Source organism: Daldinia caldariorum (assembly GCF_022478825.1).
Source record: "Daldinia caldariorum strain CBS 122874 unplaced genomic scaffold F4812scaffold_8, whole genome shotgun sequence".
NCBI classification, from domain to species: domain Eukaryota; kingdom Fungi; phylum Ascomycota; class Sordariomycetes; order Xylariales; family Hypoxylaceae; genus Daldinia; species Daldinia caldariorum.
The window spans coordinates 707,667-722,903 of NW_025953044.1; the positions used below are offsets into that span (position 1 = coordinate 707,667).

General features: G+C 46.6%; 6 protein-coding genes across 6 annotated transcripts; 2 read left to right on the forward strand and 4 right to left on the reverse strand.

Moving 5' to 3' along the window:
* Positions 1 to 134: 134 nt before the first annotated feature.
* Positions 135 to 2,051, reverse strand: F4812DRAFT_428212 (kinase-like domain-containing protein). Its single transcript, XM_047934169.1, has one exon. It carries the CDS (start codon positions 1,529 to 1,531, stop codon positions 395 to 397), a length of 1,137 nt encoding a protein of 378 aa, XP_047790256.1. The 5' UTR covers positions 1,532 to 2,051; the 3' UTR covers positions 135 to 394.
* Positions 2,052 to 3,555: 1,504 nt separating this feature from the next.
* On the reverse strand, positions 3,556 to 5,305 carry F4812DRAFT_459224 (uncharacterized protein; the record flags this gene model as incomplete). The annotated part of the gene is made up of 2 exons (XM_047937503.1): positions 3,556 to 3,936; positions 5,234 to 5,305. 2 exons carry the CDS (start codon positions 5,303 to 5,305, stop codon positions 3,556 to 3,558), a joined length of 453 nt encoding a protein of 150 aa, XP_047790257.1.
* Positions 5,306 to 6,320: 1,015 nt separating this feature from the next.
* On the reverse strand, positions 6,321 to 7,561 carry F4812DRAFT_383288 (uncharacterized protein). Its single transcript, XM_047932056.1, has 3 exons — positions 6,792 to 7,561; positions 6,506 to 6,694; positions 6,321 to 6,442 (listed from the first exon to the last, which is right to left on the reverse strand). The coding sequence occupies exons 1-2, from the start codon at positions 7,347 to 7,349 to the stop codon at positions 6,506 to 6,508; spliced, it is 747 nt and encodes a 248-aa protein (XP_047790258.1). The 5' UTR covers positions 7,350 to 7,561; the 3' UTR covers positions 6,321 to 6,442.
* A 2,420-nt stretch (positions 7,562 to 9,981) lies between these two features.
* Positions 9,982 to 10,819, forward strand: F4812DRAFT_383371 (uncharacterized protein). Its single transcript, XM_047932057.1, has one exon. The coding sequence runs from the start codon at positions 10,135 to 10,137 to the stop codon at positions 10,624 to 10,626; it is 492 nt and encodes a 163-aa protein (XP_047790259.1). The 5' UTR covers positions 9,982 to 10,134; the 3' UTR covers positions 10,627 to 10,819.
* Positions 10,820 to 11,158: 339 nt separating this feature from the next.
* Positions 11,159 to 12,377, forward strand: F4812DRAFT_471271 (uncharacterized protein). The gene has a single exon (XM_047939075.1). It carries the CDS (start codon positions 11,272 to 11,274, stop codon positions 12,316 to 12,318), a length of 1,047 nt encoding a protein of 348 aa, XP_047790260.1. The 5' UTR covers positions 11,159 to 11,271; the 3' UTR covers positions 12,319 to 12,377.
* A 1,552-nt stretch (positions 12,378 to 13,929) lies between these two features.
* On the reverse strand, positions 13,930 to 14,492 carry F4812DRAFT_459228 (uncharacterized protein; the record flags this gene model as incomplete). Its single annotated transcript, XM_047937504.1, has 2 exons — positions 13,930 to 14,157; positions 14,355 to 14,492. 2 exons carry the CDS (start codon positions 14,490 to 14,492, stop codon positions 13,930 to 13,932), a joined length of 366 nt encoding a protein of 121 aa, XP_047790261.1.
* Between the last annotated feature and the right edge of the window lie 745 nt (positions 14,493 to 15,237).

Sequence of the window (15,237 nt, forward strand, 5' to 3'; positions counted from 1 at the left end):
ATTGACCTAGGCGAGAAGGTTCAGAGCCAGGTATCACGAACGAAGTTGTGAGTGGTAATACCACTCATGTCAGATGGACTGTAATAACAATTGTGCTATGAACAAATACACTTTTGGCTCAGCGATTTGTATTTGTCAGAAGTCGTCATGTTTCCTATGGCTACTAGATATGATAAGAAGTACCTAAGAAAACAAAAACGAATTTACTACTAGGTACTCGTAGCTATCATATGAAACCTCCTAGCTTGGCACAGGAAAAAACATGAGGTTACTTGGAATAATTTACCAGGATCAATATTATGACATCAAAAGGCTAGGTTATGTAATGACAACAAGTTATCTCCTGCATTAATCACACGTACAAGTGGAATTCTCGTGACGAGATCTAGTCTAGTTACACTTTTGTATACTCAGGGAGAGATTCCAACAACTCTAACGTTTTGTAATCTTCCACTGCTGCTCCATGGCGTTCTGTCATGGCGAAAACATTTTCGTCTGGCTGCATCCCTGGTGCTGTGAGTGCCCATGCTAAACCATGTAACGCGTGCTTTCGGTAATCATCCCATATCTCCTCCAGCTCTAGCTTGGGACCGCCCCCTTCGTAAAGGGCCTTCAAGTAGTGTTTGACGATGTCGGTATCATGCTTTCTACGCTCTTCGATAGTCAAGGAACCGGTGATGAAGTAAGCCACATCGTGGAAGTTGACACTTGAGATAGGGGCCTGCCAGTCAAGGAATCCGGGTTTGCCATCTGGCCTGATAAATGTATTTCCGATGTGCGGATCACCATGGATAATACATTTAAGCTTCGGGTTCTCAGTAGCCCACATAGTTTGAAAGGCTCTCTCCAACCTCTCACGGTCCAAGGCAGCCTTCGGCAAGGGCGGTGGCGCAGAATCCTTGAATCGTACCTCCCATGCTTTTGGGCTGATCAGACTCGTAATCATACCCTTGAGTGGGTTCCCACCTAGAAGCTTATCCTCGGAAAGCCAAGGGAATCGCTCCTCGGAAGCACCCCATGTCCCGGCGTGTAGTGCTGCGAGTTGCTCAACCCCAGCGCGCACCCTGTCAACTGACCATGGTTTCAGTGGCTCGCCGAACTCGCAACCTTCGGCCTCCAAGTTACTCATAACGACAAGGCCTTGGCCGCTGGCTTTGTAAGTACCGCAGTACCAGGCCTTTGGTAGCTCCATTTTGACTATAGGGGCAAGAGAATGATAAAACAGAGCCTCTCGACGATACGTCCAGGAGAGGCTAGGGTATAGGGCTATCATTTCGGTGTTGAAGCCTCCTTTAACACAGAGCTGAGTTGGTACATTGGCAGCGTTTCCATCATCTTCGTAAGTTAGATCGATGAGGATCTTGCTTGATGTCGAGTGAATTTGCTTCACAATTGAAACTGACTTGACTGCGTGTCCTAAGACCTTAGAGCACCATTCCGCGGTAATCTCCTCAGGCTTTACTGGTAACGGGTCGCTCGATTCTAGTGCACGTTGCACGCCGCTGGGAGTCTGCTGTGTATCGGACGACATCGGATCAGATTTGTTGGTGTAGGTAATAAGACTGAGATTTCTTGTGCTTTGCTATGTTCTTTTATGCCTCACTAGAGGGAAAGAGGGCTCAGATAAATACTCATAGGTAAATAATAAAAGCGATAAAAGCGGTCAATATAGTATCATTACAATAAGATAGCATAGTATTCCTCGCAACTACAGTGCGTATAACACATCATTCTGGACCCTGATAATCTAGAAATGTTACACCTGGGGACTCCTAATAATATGGAGTGCCATTACGAGCAGTTTATCGTAACATCGCGTTGTGTATAGTGCCCTTTAGGGTAACTGACTTGATCTCGACAAGCAAGGAGAAAGCAGCATCTATGATAGCCCATTTCGTATCTAGCTCAGTCTAAACAGGTACCAACATGCATCTAAGGTCAAGCCATTGATTGCCCACTATCCAGAAAAGGTATCCCCCTTCTTGGAAAGACCCTCTCTTTTTCTTGACATTCCCAACATCTCTCTCCACTTAAGAGACATAGTATAATTCAGGGGCTAATTTGTACCCAATCCGCTCCGGTAGGATTCCGGCAAGGTTCCGGTAGACGGTTGGGTCGATTTATTAAGCTAAGACACGTAATCAATCGCCTTGCATCTTGGAGGGACTTCTCATTAACGTTTTTTACGGTCCGCCCGACCCGCGTAGTTTAGCCCGAGCTTATCTCCATCTCCAGTGTGATTCGACCCCCAGAGACTGGGATGTAACCGTCCTAGCGGAATCGAAAGTTAAATGAGCAATAATATCCCGAACAAGTTCGGGCACAAGCTTAACAGCTTTAACAGGGGTCCCCCAGTTATGGACATTACACCACTTTTGCAACCGTTAACTGTGCAACCTCGCGTGTTCCCAACTCTTTCAACCCCGTAAAATCAGAAGGATTTATACATAGTCCCATCACCATTCGTTCGTGCTGTGAAGAAAAGTAATGTAGACTAAGTCAAGTTAAGATAAGATGCACATAGAACAAGTACTAATACTAAAATTCGGACGAGGATAGGAAATGACCCAATCTAATTTCCATGCGGCTAGTCTATCGAGTTGGCTATTCTGGAACTTCTGTGGCTGAATCTTGATACCGTTGCAGTGGTGCACGAAATGAGGGGTTGTCATTCGGTTCGAGCCTATTGACCCTAAGGCGGCCCGAGCCAAGTCGGTCGACCAGCTCTGCCATAGAACCAACGCTACTTGATTGGAATAGTTCTGGAAGAGGAAATTTTCTTTCGAAGTTGCTTCTAAGGACGCGAAGCTTGATCAACAATATGAAGTTACCTCCAACGTGGAAAAGGTCAGTGCTTCATCAATGTTAGAAAACGCGGACAGACGGTCACCAAGGACTTCCTTCCAAATATTCAGCACACGCTTCTGTGCTCCCATTAGCGGATGGAGAGTATGGTCCGGCTGGGCGCCATTAATCTCCCAGCTGTCGATGGCAGATTTGTCCCTTTTCCCACTGGCATTACTGGTATGTGCTCTGTTAGGATGATGAACGATGGGTTCATATAAGATGGGAGTGGAAGAGACCTCTTGAGCTATTCCAGGAACCTTGGTTTATCTCCGTCGAATTCAAGGCGGGAAACAACGAAAGCTGCCGGTATCTCCTGGTTGGCTCTTCAAGATGCCACGGCGTTAATTATGGCGCCATCGGATGCCATTATTATTACATTGGCGATTTCGTCTAGTTCAACGAGTATACCGCGAATCTTAACCTGACTATCACCTTCGATGCGCCTAAGGACGGCTATCGAGCCGTTCTTCAAAGTCATCCCCTTATCTCCTATTCGGTATAACTTCGAAGCTTGTTTCTCGCCGAATATACATTGACAAGCTACACGCTAGGAAGACATAGCTGTCGGAAAGCCCGGCGGAGATGGTGTGTCACCTTTTTACCAGCGGCGGGAGCAAGCCGCCACGACCGGAACTGCCTCAAAAAGCCTATGCAGTATTGGAAAAGTAACTGATACTCTGAGGGGACGATGTGGGTGTACGTGATGCTTTACCTAAGCAAAAGCTGCGAAATATGTACTGGATTGCCAGGACTCTTCTGGCCCACGACAATAAGGGTGCCACCGTTAGCTAAGGCTTGGAAAATCTGAGTGAGTACAATATCGGACCCGTAGGGAGTCTGAAGAAGGACGACCTTGCGTCCGACATTGAATGACATCTGGCGGATAAGAGAAGCCAACTCCTCATCCAACGTGATATCGAATGTCTCAATGTCGTAAGCCTTTAAGGGTTCTCGGCTGTTGATATTCGAGAACGGGAAAAGGGGCAAAGGCTCGACAGGGGTTTGGTGGACCCGACTCCAGAAAGCTAACTCGTCTTCCAATTTCTCGGATATGTTTGCTAACCTCTTCTTCTCTGGGATATCGATTGCCTGCCGTATAGAACTTTCAAATGGCTTTCTTGAATGTGCACGGTTCAACTCAGGAAAGAAAAACAACCAAAATTGGTGATGTGTGAAGATGAAGTATAATACGATTATCTACATTAAGTCTCCATGTTCGATGTCGAAGACCTGCTCTCACGTTGGCTATCTTATTTGACACTTCGGTTTGATCTTAAATATGCTTTCGGATGAAAGGAATCCTCGGACCCGTATGGACAGCCTGAACGGGTCGGTGAATAGACTTATCTATGAATTAGGACCTTCGAAAAGCTTCGTGACGCTTAACTACTATGTACAAGACATTCTCAAATTTTCGCTCATCAAATTGACCGTGTAGTCTTCCGATGGTCGTTACATTCTGGCTTAATTTCTCCTCGGAATATTTATATAGAAAATACAATGCCTCTTGTGAATGAGAGACACTGCCTACTCTCTCGAATATATCTGGGGTTGATATTGGGTGGCTGTCCGTGACAAGAACATAATCCTATTTGGCACTTGTTTCAGATGACGCAAATGGCAACGCCTCCACGCCAGACACCTTCCCGCAAACAGGCGATGATACTGCAAGTGATGGTCTTGTGCTTGAGGATGGGGTATTACCTTCAGAAGGTGAGCTACCCTCGCCGTTGTCAATCTCTTCCTTGTTACTTGATAGGCTGGATTACTCCTGAGTTTTGCTTTTTGCCTCGAAGCAAAGATCTATTACCGCGGCGCCTCCCAGAATACTTAATACAGGTACATCAACCAGTAGTTCCTTCAGGAACCACGACCGTATTTCAACAGCTACCAAAGAGTCGATTCCAAGCGACACCATTGGCGTATCCCTGCTACTCTTGTCACTTGAGATCTACAGCATAATCCCAAGCTTAGAAATTCGAACGCTAACACTGAGAGTGCTTCCTGTTCATTAGAGGCGTTGGCTGGTTGCTTCTGGATATTTACCGCAGCCTCCTTATAGTATTCTGCCTTGGACTTATGGTTCTCCGGTTTAACGTAATGCGAGAACCTGGGAACCCTTCTCCAAAAAAGGGTCGGATGATACAACTAGTCCCGTATGCATTGTTAGGCTTGAAGAAGAGTTGGGCCGACCGCTCCTATCGCCTCTGCAAATATACTGTGGAAATCTGGTTTTGAAAATGGTATGTGTCCATTCTTTGCCGTTTGCGACTCTATGTCCAGCTGTTGTCGCCGCCATACAAGGTACCCAAAACCCTTAAAGCTTGCAATGTCGATGACTGACACTGCCACCCCCCTGTATCCTTCTTTTAGCAGCTAAGCTTACCGTAAACATATTTGCGGCGGCGTAGTTCGACTGTCCTACATTCCCCACTACACGAGACATCGGTGAAAACATGATGAAGTACAAATCTGTGGTGTAGAAGAGTTGTCCAGGTCTTTACTTCCTCAGACTTTTGGCCCCAATACCACATTGACATCCTCGAGTACCATACTTCTAAACGGGTTATCCCTAAGCACCATGGCAGCGTTCACTATCCTAGCAACTGTTGGCATATGGACAGAAATCTGTTGATACACTCCTACACTCCGTGCAGAGCCTCTCGATCCGAGATGTCTAGAGGAAACGCCTTGACGTAGTGGATCAGTATTGGGGTTCCTGCTGGTTACAGCAAGATATCGTGCACCATTGCTCACCATCCCCTCGCATTGGGATATACCAACGTCACCGGTTAGGCCTATGAGGAAGTATGTCTTCCGGTCCGAAATAAGCCAGTGAAACTGAACTTCTTCGTACGAACCGGGATATTCACGGCGCTTTGCCATTTTATCACGCTGGAAGGCTCCGGTATTGACGTGACTGCCGGCAACGTTGACGTTTTTGCCCTCGTTGGGCTAGACACGACTTGCCTCAACACGTCGATAGCTTTAGTGCTATCAAATAATAGGGTGTGATGGACTTATCGTGTGTGAGACGTGTAATAACTTGAATGCCTGCCTATCTTCTTCCTGGAAGTAGACTCCAAACAGTCCCAGATGGTTATCTTGCGCGTGACCAAATATTACGAGGCGCTGGACCTGTTATGGGATTCGAGCTACGAGCTCCCGCTCGCTTTTTCGTGTGTAGATAAGCGTCATTCCATCCCCTACGGCAGAGGAGCTAAGGAAAAGATCGATTTCGCATCGGGCTGCAATGTCCCGTGCAAGATCGACAACGTGTTCGTTTGCATTATGCAACCAAAAGGTGCCTTCAATTTCTGTTACGAGGCTTTGGCAAACAAGAGCCGTTAGAGCATCGCTCAAAATCACCTCGTCAGATTCAGCGTGACCACGGACGAACACATGGCTACGTGGGACTTCGAATATTGAATAACTCGAAGGTGTTAAAGACCCCAAGACGCGTCCGATAGAAAGGAAGAATTTCTTCTTATCTAGACTGACTTGAACTTTTCTAACATCAGCGTACCCCCTGAATCCTTACCTAAGTCAACGTAATTGGACAAGTCGTCGGCGACACGAGGCTTATGACAATTCTCTTCCCAGAGTTAGCACGGTCGTTCAGCAAGCTGTCTCATAAGACTATTGGTATTATAGGTACTTATGTATCGTTCCCTTCAATGACAACCTCGCTCTCGTCTGACCACAAGACATTCACAGTAGTGGGAATGTCATGACATAACATCCGCAAGAGAGACTGGGAAACTATCACCGAAACCGGGGCACTAGCTTCTATAGAAGAATCGATATCGACGAATTGCATACGAATGTTAGGGGATTCTCGCATCACCTATAGCCCGAGCCCAACCGTCATATTAGCGTAGAGGTCATCGGCACGACGGCCACTGGTTGCGCATATGATGCGAGTAGAATTGTTGAATAAATACCAACTGGAGTGCGGAGAACTTCCTCTGTGTCATGTTCTTAAAAGCGACTTCTTCCAAATCCGCGAGGCAGACAACTGCGCTTCCCAGAGCTACGACTAGGTTCGTATCTTCGAGCCCGTCAACAACTAGAGTGTTGGATACAAACGGCCTCAGGAAGCGTAATGCTTCGAGCGCCCTGTTACGCCATTGCGTCTTCCGCCCACTGAGTATGACGAGACTCTCGGTCTGGACTGAGTCGTGCGTTGCTGCCAAAGGGTTTCTTAAGATGCTCACTACTGGATCAATTGCTTGACTTGTGATGATGGATAGCCCGGACTTGGATTTGTTGGGGTCGACCCCGAGGTAATTATCTACCCCTAAAAATCCGGTATTAAGAAGAGAATCCCACTCCTCTGTCGATACACTAGGGTTATCGATCCGACCCTCCTCATGTCCGAGCCGCCACCCTGGCAGCGATGAGAAGATAAATTTATACCAGACAAAATCGTTCGTGATTTCTATTAATGTGCAGCACCTAGCGAGTGCAACGTGGCCAATCCAGCACTCATATCCACCCATTGAACACGACAGTAAGATGTATTCCAAATTAGCTAAAGCTTTGTGGAGGTATGAATTATAACGTTTATAGTGAATATCGGCTCAGCTTCTCATTGGTTGGAGAATTGCTCTGCACCTAACATAGCAGTTGGCAATCCAGGAACTAAGAATGTGCCGTTCGCTCGGAATCCGGTGTTACCTTACGTAGGTAGGTAGGTAATTATATCTTAGAAGACTTGAGTTGTAATTTACCTAATTAACAATAAGGGCTGCTAAGAGGAGTTATTAGAATTGTAATGTTTTATCGACCCTTACTTCGCCTTGTCTTGGATTCGTACTCTCCGAGTTCTCTTATTAGTTTCGGAGAATAAAGTGCCTAGGCCGTTCGTTACCTTAGGTACTACCCGACCTGTTGTACTGGGTAGTATGTCAGAGGTACCTAATGTATGCCGAGCTTCCATAGAGATGTGACTTCTTTGCTTGTGGATTTGTTAGACTCAGTTTTGTTAGTCCTTGTTCTTTCTATGATCCACTTAGATTTGCGCTGGAACAATTCGGTCATCGGCACCCAAAATGTAGGCTCCATTTTTACTACTACCTAATGTGTGGGGTCAGCACCAGCTATCCCGGTTTCATCACGTGGACCAATTAAGCCAATAAAAGAATCCATCTAATTCCATGAGACTGATTACCTACCTGGTAAGAATGAACAGATTTAAGCTTTACCGCATTTTAAACCCCATCAGTTGAATCAGAAATCAGACCCTAGCAGCAGCTCCCGACTTTGAAAAATCGGTAGTACATGGAACTATCATCATTATTATTAGAAGCGACGTCTGGGAAAGCGCCCTCGAAGCTTCGAAGCGTTAAGGAGTTAAAGATGCGGAAAGCAGTCAACCAATCAATCGAGTCCTACTATCAAAACTTCGGCATTGCTAGCTTCTTATATTAATACACTAAACCTATTACGTCAAGGTGTCGAGACACGCAGAAGGTTGTTCTGCAGATGGCTGCATGGCCACCGGAATCACCGCTAGGTTGCCGTCCTTGCCGTGACGTCTGTTGGTCACCACCTGGGGATCATCGTCACCTTATGTCACTCACTAATTGTATAACTTATCATTTATCATGTATAACTCCTATTCCGATTATCCGTACGTACCACGGCATCGGATTTCCGTTTGCCCACCTTAAAATGTGCCCACCTAATGCCAGCTATGACCTATGCACCTACCAGGTATCAAGGAGGTAGGTATGCAGGACGGTACGGGTGTTCCCAGGATTCCTTTACATTCGTGATCGCCACAAGGTTGGCGTAATTCGTCACGAAAGTCTGGGAGTCCTAAGTACTTCTCTAAGTACCTAGACCTACATAAGCTTCTGAGATGTTTTCCTCAGACTCGAGCAGAGAAATCGAACATCTGAGACAAACTTCCTTACCCCCTCATGAAGGTGAAGAGGTCTGCATGAAAGTCAACTGCAAGGACGCACCTAAACGTCAGATACCTAGGTACCTTGAGGTATATTAACTAGGTTAGGTAGGTACATTAACTACCTGAGGCCCGTTACATACCTCTTTTCGAGAGTTTTCGAGGTCAGTTCGGATTTCTAAGTCAAAAGCAAAGACGCAGGTTGCTGCAACATCCGTGCCGTGTTATCCACGTTTCCTCATTATATTTAACTTCGACAACGCCTGACCTAACCTTCGAACTCATATTCAGGTAACCTTTACTTCCTCGGCGTAGCTCAACCTATTTTCGACTCTAAATTCTTTACATATCCCGTCGTACATCACCTAGATATATCACCTAGATATATCCGCTATAAATTCTTAACCTGAACCCGATTTTACAACTTTGCAACATTCTCCTAACTACATCATACCAAAGTTTATGCTTTCGAGAAACAAAATAAAAATATTTTCTTCTCCTGACGGCGCGAATTAGAACGGATCACGGCACCAAATTAATAAGACCCGGCTGTCTCCGTATTCTGGGATTGCTCATTGCTCAAGCGCGCGGTTGATTGCTTGCCAAGCAATTCCAATACAAAGAGCCGAACCCTGTCAAGATTTACCTTGGCCCTTGTAACCAGCCCCAGCTGGAATTATCAGCATTACTTTCAGGTCTCCTTTCAGGTCTTTCAGGTGAGCAGGCATTTTCTATCCGCTCAACTATCTAAACTAGCTCAACTACATTCATCAGCTGGAGGCGCAGCTACGTAGGCTGCCAAAATACTAGAACAAAGCCGCCCGAAATCTTCAACGTCTTAAACTACGTCAAGTGGCGCCGTCCAATTATGTTATTAAATGAGAAAACTCGCTTCTCTTTTCCTACCAACCTTGTTCCGTTCAAATGTGTCCTTTCGCCGACGAACGGTACATATTTTAACCCCCCATGCATCCCGAAAGTGGAAAGTAGCCCAGGGCCCAGGGGCAAGGCGGCGAAGCGGATTAGATATTACTATGACGATGTCCATCACCATCACTCAGGGAGCTTGATTTCATTATTATTTTCATTATTATTATTGTACCAACCAAACCGCTCGATCCGATAAATCTACGATTTTGTTTTTTCTTCTTGCTGATTCTACTCTTTTCCTTACACCGTATTTTCCTTGGGTCGTGAAAGTCTTCGGCCTCCCCCGCATCACGAACTAAAAGCTTAATTCGGGGTAACTGTGGGCATACATACACATATAAGATTCGGTCATAGTTTACTGTCTTTCGCCTTCCGTTGAATATAAGGCACTGCCCTCTACTCTACAGTACACAAACTAAGTCAAACTTATAGACTATTCTGTCACCATGTCCGACTCAAGCAGCAGCAGCCGACGAACAATTCGCAACTACGATACCGGCTTTCCGGATGCCTTTGCTGAATACACCACCTCTCTACGCCATCCGGATGCAAACATTAGTCCAGGGGCCTGTATTTCAGCCGAAGATATTGATCCCTCCAAAGCACTACACCGGACGCATAGATCTTTCCTGGCAAAGCATAAGCGTACCATCGCTCACGGCATAATCGGCCAGAGTGGTACCCAACGCCATTCAAACAATTCGGCCACCATGCTATCTACGGTTGACAGTGCCGTCGATGTGGGTGTCCTGAAGCGCACAGACACAAATGGAAGCATTGGAAATTCATCCAAGGATGGGGCCGAGAGCATCGACCGCATGGAGGTGTCTACTAACGGCGATTGCTCTCCGTCCTCCCCTACAGACGAAGATGACCTTGCTGACGATGGGCGGCAAAGAATCAAGCTCTTCCGAAAATGGCGCGTTCAGAAGGACTAAGTGAGTTGGGTAGGGAAAATAGTAATTTGCAACTTTGAAGACATAGGGGCTCGACGCCGGGGGCTTGCTTGAAAATTTTGGTTCCCAGCATGGAGTATGGCTCATCAAGGAGTTTGGAGGTTTTGAAAAATTAAGTAAATTAGAAAAAGGGCTTAGGGAGAATGGTTTGTAACTCTGGATGCGTTTCGCTGGGCATCTGTCCGGAAGACTAGAAGTGGCCAGCAACCAGATCGGCTAAGCTATATTTCCAGGTGTAGTCTAACCCTTCACGAGACAATATCACAATACATATTTAATCTCTCTTCTCTTTTAAACGCCCTTGGTGCTAGATTACGCCTACTCTTCTGCGACAACCACTGTCTTGTGCAAATTTAGTACCTGCCGCACTAAATTGCTTGTTTTGGAGTATTTGGTTCCCCAAGGCTGCCGGCGCAAGTAGAATTACTACTCCTAGGCAACAACTTACTGTCCAGTAGGCTTAAAATTTTCAACACATTGTGAACTGATGCCCGGCGACTTGCCATTTCTCAAGACTGGAAAATTTAAACAAGTTCCAAAAGCATTGTATCGGCGACGCCTTTGTTTATTTGCACATTGCCCATCTAATCCTATTTCAAGCTTGTCAAAATCTCGGGCTCCTCGACAATGGATGATAACACAACAGTTCATCCTGACAGCCTGGTGTCTTTCAATCTTGGGTATTTCCCTCTTGAACTTCGACAGCACGTCTGGGAAACGGTCGCCGATAATGCTGTAGACGAGTTCTATTGCCGACATCCCGAATACCAGTGCATCTGGACCATTTCTCACAAACCACCATATCTTAAATATAGATCATACACTATGAGACGCCAACTCCAGAACGAGAACGAGGACGAGAATGTGAGCTTTACCTTTAAAGAGAACGATCCCGATCCTCTTGTCTTCCAGGACCTACGTGAAATATTCTGGCCGTTATTCCGAATCAACAAGGAGAGCCACGCAGTAGCAACCCAGTACCTCAGCAAGTTCCATATGCGCAAAGCGCGACCCCAGCTTGTCATCAACTTCGGGGATTTACTCTATCTGGGACTGTATTCGCTTGATAAGATCATCCGATTCTCGAGACGTTCCGACGAGGAATTGAAGTCGCAAGTCGCGGGCGGCCCCGGCATGGTGTTCCCCAAGGTCATCCAGGACAACTACGAGAGGCAGCTGGAGGAAGTCTGCTCGGTGATGAACGTCACGCTCACGGGCGCCCTGTTCGTCTCCTTCCCGGCCAACCTCGCGCGCCAGAACATGCTGCTGCGGTTCAGGAACCTCCGGAGGATCTACGTCGACGTGGAGGACCCGCACCACAACTATTACTTCGGCGGCGTCGCCGACGTCCGCGTGGCCAGGTTCCTCGAGATGAGCGAGATCCGCGGCGGGAAGTGCGCGATGAAGTACGCCGACTACGACACCTTCGAGCAGGCGTACGTCAAAGAGTGCCTGGCGTTCGGCGGGGGGGGAAACAGCAGAGTGCGCCGCCCGGCCGAGAGGGCCGAGAGGTCGTGGAGATCGATGAAGGCCTGGGAGAAGATCGCCTTGGACGGCTTCCTCGCCGTCGTGGATAAGTTCACCCGAAAGGGCATCGAGTGCGTCGTCGTCTGCAGATGCTGGAACGAGAGTGTTAACGTCTACCACTACGCTGCCACACTCCTGGAACCTTGATGCTTCGGTTGCCTCGGTGGTAAAGACACCAGTTCTACTGACGGGGGATATTCCAAGGCTACGGTACTCTACCATACGGACTAGGTATATGGAAGCAAGGGAATAAGTGGAAATTGATCGTTCTCACAGGATTTACGATGCTGAGAAGCTCGGATTTCCTTTGCGTATCAGGTTCACATATTGTTTTCAATGGTCCGCTCAACTTTCACGGGGTTTGAAGTACTGAGTAAATCGGCTTTTTCTTGCCTATCAGGTTCACACGTTGGTTTTTAAGAATCAGCTCAAGGGGAAATAGTGTTCCAAGTATTAGGCATGAACAGGCAGATCGAATAGGTAGTATTGGTCTTCAATATCACTCGATGTCTTTCAGTACAACTCTATGAATAAATCTACCGAGGGATAGATCCCTCTCAACATCGTAACTTCGTAATACGGCGTCCTAACATACCTTAGGTAAGTACTAAATCCTCGATATTGCCCAGCATGGCAGAAGAAATGATAGCAAATCTCACGATTCTAGATGCTTCATCTCTGATGGAGCAAAGGGTATTTTTCGTAGAATTTTGTAGTGAGGTTAGAGATCCTCACAGTATCACAAAGTTGTACCCCAGACACCCTTTCGTTCTGCTTCGCGATGATTTATCTTCGCCTTAATTTCTACAGTAAAAGTCTACCTACCTACCTTGAAGAGGCGAGGTGTAACTAATGAGGAGGACAGTATTTAATGTATTTAGGTGCGTTAGTAAGTGAATCATGAACCCGGGGGATGTGGCGGGTCTGGCCTTTCTTTCCACGTCAGGTTGCGTACCTGACCTGGCAGTGGCGTGCCTAAAAAAAAAAAAAATCTGCATCACCACAGTAACCGTCGCAGCAGTCAAACAGGCCGTCGCCACGGAACCCAGGCAACAGCAGGCGCACCTGCCCTACCCCGCTTTACCTTAAGTACCTAAATTACCAAGGCTGTATTCAACAGAGGAATTGGTTCTCCGGTCAGGGACCAATGGTCAGTATGAATGGCTTGCCATCCATTATCTGAACAGTTCGAGGTTCGAATCCCCGTGGGAGCGAGTTTGAATGGTGTTTTCCGAGATCAATTACTCATCAGCTGAGAAGCTAGTCTTTATCGCGATTATATCGGTCTGGCTCTTTGATCTTGGGATCTCCAGAAAAGGACGAGCACCCAGGGCGGTGGGATGATCAAATGTGGGCAGTGGGATTGTGGGCAGTGGGATCAATTTTTTTTTTATTCTTCCAGCATTCAAGCTTTTCAAATACTATATATGTATTTTTTTTTAAATGTCCAACCGCGCATGTAATAAATACACGACCCTTACTTCTTTATCATGAACCCCAAGTGCTAGTGCTCCTATATTTGACTCGCAAAACAATTGATTATACCTATCGATATTTACGCACACATACGAAATTATAAGTACCACTTCACATACCTATCGTAAATATCTAATACCAAACTTGTACATAGCCAGGCCAAAGACTTTAGTCCATTAGGAGCCCAATCGGCGTCTAATCCGCCCAGTCGCCGCAGTGAAACATACCTACCCAAAGTCCTAGACTTGCCTTGCTTGCCGTTCAGCAAGACGCAGGTCGGGTTTAAACCAGCCAATCGCTCTCCCTCTCCAACGACTCCTTCCAGCTCTCGCCCTCCAATCGCGAGAGCTCCTTGACGCTATCGACATCCTCGGCGCCGAAGTTCCCGTACAGGTGCGGACATCCTTGGACCTCCCACGTCGTCGCAGAGTGAAACTTGGGCGCGAACCGCAGCTTGAGGACCCAGATGGAAGTAGCCTCTTTGAAGAAGAGGTCTGCCGTGATGGGAATCTGAAAGTTAGGTTAGTTAGTTAGGTTGTGTAAGCGATCAAGTGCGGCGGGGGCACATGGCAGGTTAGATACCTATGTAGGCACAGGCAGGTAGGTATATGAATAGGTAAATATATCCAATGCAAGTAGGTAGTACAGAACGGAGATGAAAGGAAAATCTCGCCATTTGTTATCATGTAGGTATGGTAAGCACTTACTTGCGAACCGATGCTCAGATGGACAAATCCATCTTTCTGGTCAAGTTCTGAGAGGGGATACTCAGATGGGATTGGCGTTGGAGGCGCCGAAGGCACAATCTTGTACACGAATTCCGGTAGAGGCGACGGAGGAGCCATTGCTAGTACAGGAGCTATATAATCGACTATTTGTTTGATAGTTCTGATGGAGAAAGTGAGACAATCTCCAACTGCTTCTAACATTGAGGCACTTAATTGAAGTTGCTTACTGTGGGTCCTGACAGCTGTCGTACTCCTTAGCACCTGGGAAAGTTTGGGATACCAGGTACCTAGTCCGCAAATAGGGGTAAGGGAAAAGGAGGAGTGGTGAAACATACATAATGTAGAATGTTGATCCTGCATGAGTTGGAATAAAACCAGCGTAGCACTTGTCGATTTGCATTGCATTGACTTTCCAACCATTCTCAAGCACACTGAACGCTTTACTACTCCCTAGTAAGAAATGCTACTGAATATAATCTAATAACGGCGGTCTCGAATGGATCCTAACTTCTTTTATACGGGTATATATGAGGTACCTATAAGGTAGGTAAGCTTGAGGAAATGACTATTGATAGAAAAACTTGTCGCGTTCCTTTACCTATCACCAATCAAACCCGTATTGTACGTAAATTATGGTTTGTGGAAATTATATCCGTCGTGGCTGATGGGCCAAGAACGCCTGCGTGGCACAAGAGGCAATCCGTCGAGGAGCAGGATGAGTGGAAGAGCATTTCTAGAGAGCAGTTCCTAAGGTATGGGATGAATTAAGCTGCTGCCTGAAATGTTCAATTCGTATTTCCTTTACCCATCTTCATATTCACATTCGTTCAGCTCAACTGAGATCCCGGCCTTGTTTCTATAT

What these genes read in the sequence shown, in the direction of transcription:
- F4812DRAFT_428212 (XM_047934169.1), bottom strand. Translation starts at nt 1,531, where the DNA reads ATGTCGTCCGATACACAGCAGACTCCCAGCGGCGTGCAACGTGCACTA.
- F4812DRAFT_383288 (XM_047932056.1), bottom strand. Translation starts at nt 7,349, where the DNA reads ATGGGTGGATATGAGTGCTGGATTGGCCACGTTGCACTCGCTAGGTGC. An exon ending in AGTTCTCCGCACTCCAGTTG is followed by an intron (nt 6,695 to 6,791) that starts GTATTTATTCAA and finishes CTCGGGCTATAG; the next exon opens with GTGATGCGAGAATCCCCTAA.
- F4812DRAFT_383371 (XM_047932057.1), top strand. Translation starts at nt 10,135, where the DNA reads ATGTCCGACTCAAGCAGCAGCAGCCGACGAACAATTCGCAACTACGAT.
- F4812DRAFT_471271 (XM_047939075.1), top strand. Translation starts at nt 11,272, where the DNA reads ATGGATGATAACACAACAGTTCATCCTGACAGCCTGGTGTCTTTCAAT.